Source organism: Apostichopus japonicus, chromosome 9, assembly GCF_037975245.1.
Source record: "Apostichopus japonicus isolate 1M-3 chromosome 9, ASM3797524v1, whole genome shotgun sequence".
Classification (NCBI taxonomy): domain Eukaryota; kingdom Metazoa; phylum Echinodermata; class Holothuroidea; order Aspidochirotida; family Stichopodidae; genus Apostichopus; species Apostichopus japonicus.
The window spans coordinates 32,679,026-32,690,878 of record NC_092569.1 but is presented as its reverse complement, the minus strand read 5'-3'; the positions used below and the strand labels follow the sequence as shown (position 1 = coordinate 32,690,878).

At 35.9% G+C, this 11,853-nt stretch overlaps 1 protein-coding gene across 4 annotated transcripts in view; it reads right to left on the bottom strand.

Moving 5' to 3' along the window:
• Positions 1–11,853, bottom strand: part of LOC139973171 (uncharacterized) — a 51,178-nt gene that overhangs the window by 5,619 nt on the left and 33,706 nt on the right. For 3 of the 4 annotated variants that reach the window (XM_071979655.1, XM_071979657.1, XM_071979658.1), the window contains exons 1-4: positions 5,313–5,466; positions 1,603–1,633; positions 872–1,044; positions 204–468 (exon numbers count right to left, since the gene is read on the bottom strand). In XM_071979655.1, coding sequence (XP_071835756.1) covers positions 204–468; positions 872–1,044; positions 1,603–1,633; positions 5,313–5,393 — 550 coding nt within the window. In that variant the 5' untranslated portion in view covers positions 5,394–5,466. Of the gene's footprint in view, positions 1–203; positions 469–871; positions 1,045–1,602; positions 1,634–5,312; positions 5,467–11,853 lie in introns of those variants that run through there. The other variant, XM_071979656.1, reaches the window with a different exon arrangement.

The window sequence follows — 11,853 nt, the reverse complement described above, 5'->3', positions numbered from 1 at the left end:
AGAATATGGTAATTGTAGATACCTTCTATCTATTCCAAGATGACTTAAACATACAAATGTAGTCTGGTGAAAAACGAGACAAATCAAAGCTATATATATTGACCGTAGATCAAATTCAACGCTATTAAAAGAGAACATGTGCTTTAAGTAACCTAGAATTGAAAGAGTCGGGTCACATTGTCGTTTATTTTATTTTGACTTACTTGGTGTTCCTCGGCATGAACCTAAACTTGACAGTGAATATTGCCCCCATTCATCAGAAATACGAAAGTTGTCATATGTTACGTAGTAAGACTGTCCCGCAGCATTCTGAAACTCCAGTCGTAGTTGATACTGTTTCTGGTTGGTTAGAAAAGCAACTTTCTCATTTCCAAGCCAAACCTCACTTCGTGGAAACCCGAAGCCGTTTCTGAAGTCCTTCCATGTTCGATTGAAGTTAATAGATTCCCTTAATCGTCTTTGCAAAACCTGTTATATTTATGAATGAAATTACAAGTCAAATATGTAAACACAATAAACGTCTATGAATAAGGATTCCTTTGGTATTCATTGTCTTGAAGTCTTCGTTGTAGCACACTTCCAAATACATCTAAAACATTTACCGAATGACGAGAATTGTTGTTGGTTAAATAAAAAACATGAAGTAACATTAAACTTCTGACTTTCACAAATTTAAAGATTTTCTCCTTAACTTCCCATAGATTTTCTGAAATGTGAAATGGAGCGCAATTGATTATAAGTATTCACAGATTCGCATGAACATCTCTCCCGGCTTTCTTCAGTAATGTGATTCTATGAGTTATAAAGTGATCTTGAACGTTGCTACATGAGAGTGTTAACTATGATAATAACTTTTCAATATAAATCTTACCGTCCATCCTCCATTTTCAAGATCATTATCACAGTAGGCTTCAAATGGTTCAGGGTAGCCATCGGGTTTAATAAGGTACACCCCAGATGTATTGTGGGTAGAAGAGCAGGCATTCAATACTTCTTTGCAATCCCTCGGGTACTCGGGTTGTTGAAAAACAAAGTATGAAGAACCTATGTGTAAATTGAAGTAAACCTGTATAATTGTCCACTGAAATGAAGGTTTGTGCATACATATTTATGCCTGAACGTGCGTTAGTATGTTAGATAGGTATTTAGAAGGCCTGCATAATGTTTTCATCAATCAAATGTAATGAGGATATTTTAAATCTATCGGAAGTCAACGACTTCAGGTACCGGTAGCTTACAACAGTTACTCGACGACTAGTTCAATATTAGATATCAACAAACACAAATCTGTTTGTAATATTTCTCTGTCAATTAAAATTAATATTTACAGTTCAGCTTCTATAATTGACTACATGGGTTTGTGAATAACTAAGTGGGTATAGAAATATCCGCTGACGTACACCTGGTAAGAGAAGGCAAGCATAGATTTGAAACACTGCAATTGTGATTTAGCGTACTCTAAGACAAAGAAGACATCGTTCAAGAGTAAAGATTCCCACCACGACATGCTTAGCAATTTGTTACCGTTGTAACAAAACCAATCAATCCATCAATGATACGTCAATTTTATCTGTCAAACCATATTAATTTAAATAGACTAACCTGATGCTTGGCTCACGACGCTGGCGATGACCTGTTAAAGAATAGAACTGAAAATGTTACAAAAATGGGAAGCACGAAGTATCACCGTAGTACATAATATTTCACTTCACTCTACATACCGTACACTGGAGATTTTGATAATTTGCTCTGTATTTCTCTTCATAATCTATTTTTATTTTCTAACCTGGTTTTGCTGCTTCAGAATGTACTGCAAAAGTTACGAAAATGGGGAATGAGAAGTATCTATTGCAACTATGTCACTGAACAGATGATTAGGCAGGATGTCAATTGATCTAATAAAACAGTATCATGACAAGAATATAACCTAATTTTCAAGTCGTGTTGCTTGAAAAACAATCCAGTAAGTAATATTTACTTACCTCAGCTGTCGTACACTGAAGAGTTGTTGTTGTTTTTCTCATAATACTCTTTTTATATTTTCTAATCTCGTTTTGCTGCTTTTGGCAGCTAAGTATCGTTGAAATCACACAATGCTTGTAGCATTCAATTACGATTTCTAAAGGGAAATTACCTTGACCTACAAAGGCGTACATAAAGCTTGGCTTTTATATTTTCTACAAATTGATCGACACAGCGTTTTGTTTGGACAGAGAAGCACAAAGAGGCAAAAACGCTCTTTAAAAAACACAACCTAAATCTGTTAAAATGTTTCTTTGTAGACAAACTGCGTATTTACATAGCTTTTCCGCTTTCCTGCAGCGGGTTTTGGCTAGTCTTAGTGTCCCAGGTAATATGATTTAACAAAAAATGCAATTCGTAATATGGGCAACTGTTTATATGTGTGTTTATATTGTGGATAGGACTATTTTAGAGATACTCTAACTTTTTAAGATTCGAGACGTCAATTGATAATTTAGGTGAGTATTAGAAACGCTGATTACTTTTATTAGCGATACAACATATTTTATCCAAAGATGGGAAGAGCTGGCAGTTTTGAAGAAGATAAAACAAATTACAACCTGAGATCAGACATATATTCTCTGATTGAATGACTCAGATCTTCGTAACTTATACCACAGATAGAAATTGTCCATATTTTAGAATACCTATCAATTGAAAGTTTAAATTGAACTATTGTTAATGTCTATAATATTTATCATCTAATACTACCTATACGGGTTGTTCAAGAATCTATATTGCAGATGGCGGAACATGAAATATGGAGAGAAAAAAAAAATAAGAATCAGTACATTTGGTGATTAAGTAAATGTTAGTATTTACTCATATCATGAAGAGGTCTTTGTATCAATTATTAAACCGATTACTAAGCTTGACCAAACGATGCAGATGTTGAAAATGTCTCTAATTCATTGATTGTGTTTATCTGTTTATGACTCTTACCAAGGACTACAGTCACGTTATTTCATTTAGTTTAACAAATTGTTAAGTTTTGTAACTTCATAAAATATTTATTAGAACAATCCAGTACCTGAGTTGGTCACATATTTACTGTATACTGGGTTCTTATTTATCCAACCCAATTGTGGAATTATTGCGATAAAATAAGTTAAAAGCGAACATTTTGAGTAATCTATGTGAACTTGATCAAAAAGTATTGGAATGTATTGGAAACAATTTTCCAATTTCTCTAGGTGAAGGCAACGGTATTGCACAACAAATTAGTTCTTAAAGATAATATTGTGTGATCCCAAATTAAAGATACTGAGGAACTTAACATAATTATTCCCTTCGATGTCAATAAATTAAATTACAACAACAAAGAACATTTACCATGATGACGTAATTATTAAAAAAATTGCCGACTGTCTGAAATTAATGTTATCAATAAGGAAAGAGTGAGTTACTTTGTCGGATCACATTTTGTATCAACTTCTAGTTTAGTTAGTTTGTAGCAATACCAAGTATCATGGAAAACTAATGACGAAAATATTATAAAATATATGATTTAGCAACTTACACAAGCAACATGTAGGTGGCCTACAGCTATAATATATGCAAGGGATAAAATGTTATTCAAATCTAAGACTACTTGATAAATGTAGTATTTATTGCGGATTACGTTACGGTGTCGGCATATGTAGCATAGTGAAATATCCAATCTCCCTTGAGATTCTAATGCCTTAAATGCAGGCCTCTCTATGTTAGGACGTCATAATGATATATTTGGACATTACATCTTTAACTTCAACCTTCACAATTTTTTAATCTTCCGTTAGCGCTATACTTGTTTTAATGTAGATCGTTAATTATGAATTATATAAAATGATGTTCGAGATACGAGAACATACAACATTGGAGTGTTTTTGGATTGTTTATAGCAGAACAACGCCTTGATAACAGCACTGGAAATATATATTTACGTTTTAACGTATGTATTCATAACTGCATTGAAAAATTTAACCATATGTAGAAAAATTTAACTTGGCTCGATGATATTTATGTTGGATATTCTATCCGCAAAAAACAGGAACTGAGTAAAAACAAATCTTACTTGTGGAGTGTAGATTCAGTATCACGTAAATTAACATAAGGGAAGTGAAAAGAGTAAATGGTTTAGCTTTGAGTCTCTACTAGCTAAAACAGAATATTAAATCTGATACAATGTTAACATGGCAGCTACGTTAAACATTAGCATTTGCATTCGAAATTGTCATTGAAATCTGTACGAGTAAAGACAAGTCATGTGACTAGTAAATTAAAGACGGGAAATCATAAGAAAGATCAAAGAAGGAAATTGGCAATTTCACGATTAGGTAACATTATAATTATGAACTTTTCTGAATATAATTTAGCTATGTCTTGTACCAAGTAAAATGAACAGATGGTACATGTAATGGAAGTTTTTTCTTTGAAATTGAAGATAAAGGATTGAATATTTTATACAGATAACTGGAACAGAGTGAAATGTTATGAAGTTTACTTATTTGTTTATCTTTTCCTAGAGAAATGAATATGAACTAGAATTATTGACTCGAAATATCATGAAGTCAAACGATGAATATGAGATAAATTGGAAAGAATGTTCATGTCAGAGATATTTCGGTATATTCTCATAGTTTACTGGAGAAGTGAGATAAAAATATAATTGAATCAATTTGATAAATTCATTGAAAAAAGGAAAGTGAGAGATATACAAGGGAATCTTTTCCAATTATACTTCACTTTGAATATATGTGTTAAATAATGTCGTATTTAAGTTCGCACTATTAAACACGTGTTTCAAACTGCAATCTTTACTAGCAATTAGGAGATACTATTTTCGTCTTCCACCCCTCCCCCATCCCCCCTCCGTTCTTTGTGTTCAAATTTAGTTAATACGATAGCAAATTTACTCTAGTACTATGGAAATGAGAGCGTGTGATTTGCTTCTGGAACAAGAATTGATTCAAGTTAGAGAGAAACATTTCTCCTTTCAAACTTTAAAAAAAAAGCATAACTTATTAAAATGAACTTCATGCTTTTTCACTATTTTACACTATTTAACTGATGTTTGTTTCTTTGTCTTAAAACAAGGAACATGGGTGAAGGCAGGCAACTCGATAAATATAGAAGCTTAAGGATGTCTTCAAAGTCAGAAAAACGATTTAAATAAAACTCCTGAAATCAACTTGGCAGTATTCAAAAAGTTATCATAATATTATTTTCAACAACATATGAAATTGAAAATATCAGAGCAATATTTGCATGCGAGAGTCTCAGAAACAGTATTTATTTGAAAAGTGACTTACCATGTCTGATTCAAGAAAACTCCATAACATCAAAACTGCCAAGACACTTTGCCAACATTGTCGTCCTGGAAGATTTTCCATGATATCGAAATAATTTTTGAGTTGAGGTGAAAGTTGTGAACCGTCGACGAGGAATGAAACGACAATGAAATACAACATCTAGACAAGGTGATTCAATGAAAATTAAAATTATTCTACTACGGATGCCAATAGAAGCAATTCGGTATCAAATTTTCATCACAAGAATGTCACTACGCATGCTCTGTGGCTGACCTGATCCGTAGCGAATACATTTAATCAATGCGTTCCATTACAGGTTTTGGTTAATAGCTGTTTCAGCTTATCGTATCATGCTATACATTTATTTATGGATAATTGTGCGGAGAAGAATTATTCCAGGACATTTAAGGAACGCGGAAGTTGAACTCATATGTATTGGTTACATGTTTAGAAGTTTACTCATTTAAATGTATTTCGGTAGATAAGAGCAGTAGACTCTTTGCTTTCCCACACTCTCTCATCGTGTTCAATAATCGATACATCGTATAATTATCAAAACCTTTTGATCGTATCCTATTCGCATTTCGTCTTCCTAGTAGAAGTAAAGTCGTAGATCACTTGTCAATCCACCTTAGAAAGTCTTTTATTGACTCTTCAATTCCCGCATATGTAATACTTATATGACGCAATAATTCGTGTTATACCGGGAGTATTCATTTTAGTATCGGCTTTTAATATTATGCAATTTATTTTCAAGTTCATTTGCAGTGAGCAAAATGCAATAAGAGATTCCTACTATAATGTGTTTCGTTTCTCACATACCATTCATTATATTTCAAAAGTAACATAGATGTTGTTCATAGTTCCACGTCAGTCTAAGTCGTGTCGCAAGTTGTAAACGTATGAGAAACGAGAAAGAACCAAATTTAATTTTCATGTGGCGTCATAATGCTACATTTACCTATTTAGTTAGTAGACGGGCAAAATGTATAACTAGATATTACTGTTTTTATATCAATTTTTGGAACGTCATAGTTTCGACAATACTCAAAACTTTTCTAGCCATGAAAGCTTGAACATGTAATTCCATGCGACGCCAAATGTGTAAATACGATCAATTAATTACGATGATATACCCAAAAAATCACTCTGGACTTTTATACATATCCTACATAGTTTTTAGAGCTTCAAGAAGGTCAAAGATCAGCTCAAGTCAGTTCAGATCAAACGTGAAAAAATTTGAATGTTCAAAATCTCAATAAAACCAACGGATAGTGTAAGGAAGTAGATCCTAATGATTATGGGAAATGGTCGTGTCGAAGTCAACATAGATATAACGTGCCAATATATGAAATCTCAACAAACGGAGAAAGTTATTCAGTTATATTTCATTCCATGTTATTTTTAATCATATTTAAAAGGCAACAGTAACAAAATTAAATTCTCCGATCCTCCTATATTTTAATACATTTTATTTTTTCATATATTTTGTTACTTCAACTGGGCTCAATGGGCATTATTGATACGGGTAAATATATCTTTCAAAGTGTTTGTGTAATACCGGATACAAGAGATAAGTATGCGACCTGAGAAATGTGGGGTCTACGTGACAAAGACATCCCAATCTTTCGAGTCGTAGGTGTATCGTTAAGGACGCGAAACCAACATTGACTGGTTCAGTTGTTTCAATTTAACTGTCTGTCTTTATACCTTACAGGGAAAACGAATACCTTTGAGGGAATATGCTTACTCTATAGTTGTGGGTGTGAGTGAATGTTGGTATGTAGACAGAAAGGTATTTGCTGTATCTAAATTGGAGCAGAGCTGGAAAGAGAGCAGTTTCTTTACTATGTGTTTAACACCTGTCATGGCAATATAGAAAGGTGACCAGACGTCCCCGATTTTCGGGGACAGTCCCTGATTACAGTGTGCTGTCCCCGATGAACAAGTGTCCCAGGAAATGTCCCCGATTCGTCAAAATGTTCAGGAATTTCGAAAATATCCCACATTATAAGTAAAATAATTGTAAAAAAAAAACAAATTTATTCAAGTGTGCAGTCGCAGAACGGAACTAAACAGTATTTCAGGTGGGCTAGTGTAAAGTAGAATATGCTAGATCGATCTAGCTTAGCACTCTTTCGTAAAGTAAATAAATTTCATCTAAGAAAAGGCTACATTTTTGAAAATAAAATTGATTTAAAAAGTGCTTCTAAGTATCACCATTTTACATCTAAGCACCTTAGGCACTAGAAAATTTTCCAAAGGGGAGGGGGACACCCCCTCCCCTTAGACCCCTCTCCCATATCAGTTACGAAATAAATGTCCCTGATTCCAGTCAGGCAAATATGGTCACCTTACAATATAGGGGTCTCAAAACACACCCCACCCCACTCACCACCATATGCGTTGGCTGTTTCAACCACATTTACCAAACAAAATGGAAGAAAATTGTATAGTACAAGTTTTCTTGAAAACTAACAAATACATAAGTTTATTTCTAAAACTGATAAATTTCCTTCGAAATTCGAAATATTCCACTATTTAAGTTGTCGTCAAGCAATTAAAATTCTATGTTACCAACGGTTATATTTACATGTAAGCACTTCCACCGGGTAAAATTGCATTTTGGAGAGACAGCACTTCCTTTTCGGTTTTAAATGACACCTATGAAAAGACAGGTAGGTTCTTGACCACCAAGGCTTGATAATCCCAAAGTCTTTTCTAGCAACATGTTGAATAACTAAGTTACAAATTAATGTGTTGATCAGATAATCGAGGTATAAGACTTCAGATGTGAGACGCATTGCGTTTTACATCGTGAGACATTCACTGAGCAGTACTCCGCACCGTATGTTGCCAGATATACAATTAGGGAAATCCCTGGATAAACTGTGTCCGTCTTTGATGGTGGGGGGGGGGGTGCTGAAGGAGTTTAGCCTTATGTTTCATTTATTAAAGAGACTATAAGTCATAACGGATATAAGTTAAATCTTCTCGTTCGGCAAGACGTTCGAGAGCAGAGCTTTTTTTACTTGGGCCTTTCATAATGGGGTCATTAGGCATGTTCGCATCGCTTGACATTATTGTTACATATTCACTGAATGAATACTGTACACATTATTATAATTGCACTTTACAGTTTTTCAGAACAAGAGGTCAATTTCGATATTTAATCCTAAATTTTCCGGAATCTCACTCCCTGCAGATCTGTTTTGTCAGGAGGTTAATGCCATGTAAATAATTCATATAAGGTGTCAGGGGGTTATTGATATATATTTTGAGTCAATAATCATCAAGTCGAGGTATTTATACTGCAATCCGAACCACATCCAGTTAGGACAATTTGTTATTCTATACTGTACTGTCATGCCCCGATCCAAACGCTTGTATTGTCAGTATGAATACAATCTTCATACTGCCCATACGAGTGCTCTGGAGCATGATATTCGATGACCGTATATATAGTGGTATTAGCATCAAACAATTGTCTAAACTGGCTGGTCCTTACAGTAGTACAAAGCTGCCTATATTCACATATGCTCATGCACATGAATATTCATTCAAGTTCTTACGCCAGTAAGCTGCTACATATGCCCACATGTATCCATATTAATATTCATTCATGATATTACTTAGGATATTAAGTCATTATTTAGGAGTGTTAGCACAGTGGTTAGTAACGCCAGTGCCCTTCAATCATAAGGTCCCAAGTTCGAGTCACTCCAAGATTAATGTATGTCGTCCAGTTACAGATTTGTTGACAATTCATTATCATGGACGTTAAATATGACTTAGGTCAGCATGCGGCTTTGATAATCCAATGAGGCTTCTTCGCGAGTTCCTGCTTGCAGGAGGACCTAAAATACATACATATTACGACAGTATGCTGCCTATGTCCACATTTGCCCATATCAATATTCATTTCCGGCATGTTCTTACGCCAGTAATTAGCTGCTGCTTACCGTCGCCCATAATGTATGCATGTTATATTTATTAATGTGTTGACGACGTTATTGGTGCTTTATAAGCTTAAAACACTTGAAGCCCAAGAGTGTTAAGATTAATGTAGAAAAAAAGAATATATTGTCCTCTCTCCCACTAAAGTGTTAATTTGGTTTTGAGACGGTTAAATTATGGCTCAATGACTTGTACGATCATGGCCCTATAGCATCACGAAGGAAACATAAACATGAGGTGGAGGTGAAAATGACAGGTGCAGGAAAGATTTCCGAATACTTACTGTTAAAAGTGTCCTGGAAAGTAGTCCCAATAAAACGAGAGTAGCCTATTAATGCAGCTATTGGTCGCTAAGTGGTTCATATCAACCATATCACTGCAACATGTCAGTATTAAATATTTTGTAGCAACATGCTGCAAGTATTATATGTACAAGTTTTGAATGAATATAAGTAAAGGAACTCTGTAGTCCCTATATGGTTAAACTTATCATCAATTAATATATTTCAGTGTTGTGTTTCTCTCTCCTTCTCCCTCTCCCTCCTTCCCTCCTTCCCTCGATCCTTCCCCTCCCCCCTCTATCCTTAGTTTCCCCCTCCCCGTATCCCCCTATCATTCTAACATATCTGAGATAAAACGACAAGTAACAACCTATCGAAAATGGAGATAATAGAAAAAAGTAATAGGAACAGATTCATTTCTAATATTACACATTAATTGATAGTTGCTTTCTTGAGTTGTATTTACAACAAATATAATTCTAACTATATTTGGTTCGTACTTAATCCGAATGAGGGTAACTTGAAGAAATACAAAATGAGGAAATTGTTTTATGCTTTAGTAGGTCAAATCACATCCAAACAAGAGCCATTGTAAACTATCAATTGAGAGTTATTTATTTGCGACGTACAACAAATAAACATATTATAAGCATCTTGGTGAAGGTTGCTTCGAGTTCCAAAGTATAGGCCTATAGGCTACTGATCACCCGATATGCAGGGATAGAGTTATCTGTTAATGTACAAAGTGACTAATAGGCCGGTGTAACGTCCTGTAAATGGAAACCATCATACGTGTTAAGAATAACTAAAGATTGTTACACTTACAAATTTTGGTTTTGAACATATCTCTTTTGCCCCCGATATAAAAATGCCCGTGCAGAGCGACTGAAGCTAGGAAGTGTCACTCACTCAAGTTCATTTACAGAAAGTTATAACTTATGTGGCACGTGAATTAGGCCTACTATAGCTGTAGGTTAGTTATCCGTATCGGGTTAAGGTGGTGTTTTTTAGACCATTGAAATAGTATGTTTTGTGCCAATATTGAGTGTGTACGAGAAAAGTACAAGAACATGGTAACTTCTCTTCAAAATTCGCTTATTTAAATATGATGCGAATTTCTACGTTGTAATGCTTCATATAGGCCCAAGGTTACCATTAAATCATTTGTGTGATAGTTGTAAAATAAACAAAATATCCCGACTGAAGCATTTTTACTCGACTCATGTGGCGATCGCCGGAGGGGTTTATCCACCCCCCCCCCTCCAGTGGCGTCACCAGACTTTTCAGTCTGGGGGGGCACAGGGGGGGCACCAGCATTTGATGGGGGGGCACTTAGGTGGATACGGATCAACGTCCTGGGGAGGGGTCTAAGGAGAGGGGGTGCCCCTCCAGGCGCGGCGGAACGGGAAAATTATTGGGGGGGGGGGACTAATGTGTAGAGACTATCTAAGCGGAGCGCCACCATCGGTTGGCGCGGAGCGTACAAGAAAATTTTGGGTTTTTCAAACCCCCAGATGGCCGGAAACGGCTCTTCCCGAGTGTTTTATGCTGCGAATACCTAGCCCTAAAATATGGGTCTCAAGCCTGCAATTTTTCAGATTGCAAGCCCCCAAGCCCCCCCCGGTTCCGCCGCCACTGCCCCCCCTCCCCTTTGGAAAATTTTCGCATACGGAGGATGGGCTAGATGCAAAATGCTGCCACATTTGATGCTAAATTCGATCTGAAGATATCTCCAGAAATTGCTCTTTTTGAGGTAATGATTTTAACAAGGCGCAGAATTTTGCGGAGGATATGAACCACATGCTGTCGATATTATGCCTAACCCTATCAATAGAAGCTACATTTGTTGAATTAATGTGTGCATGACCCCGACTCCTTTCTTGTCCTTCTCGTTTTCGCCCATTATCTATTAAGATGTAACAGGTTCCAGCATCGTTATTGGCTCCTATCAGGGATCTCACCATGCAATCCAAAGTTTGATCACACATCGAGTATGGCTCAGTATGCAGGTGTGAACATTCGCCATTTGTTCCTACAAGCATCTGACCTCAAATGACCTCTGCACCCCTTACACAACAGGGTTAATATATGGGTCCACAAATATAGGCAAGTATGGAGCCTGCGGACCCTCACATTCTCACATTTCGTCAGCTCTTAACCTGTCAACCTCAGACCAAGGCAACATATTGCAGTACCCTCCCTTCTCACAGTCATGTAGCTCGCGAAGCGGACTTGTATATCCGCTGGTATGGCGTGAGCACTGACACATTCAGTGTAAATATCGACACCTGTTGTGATGGCGC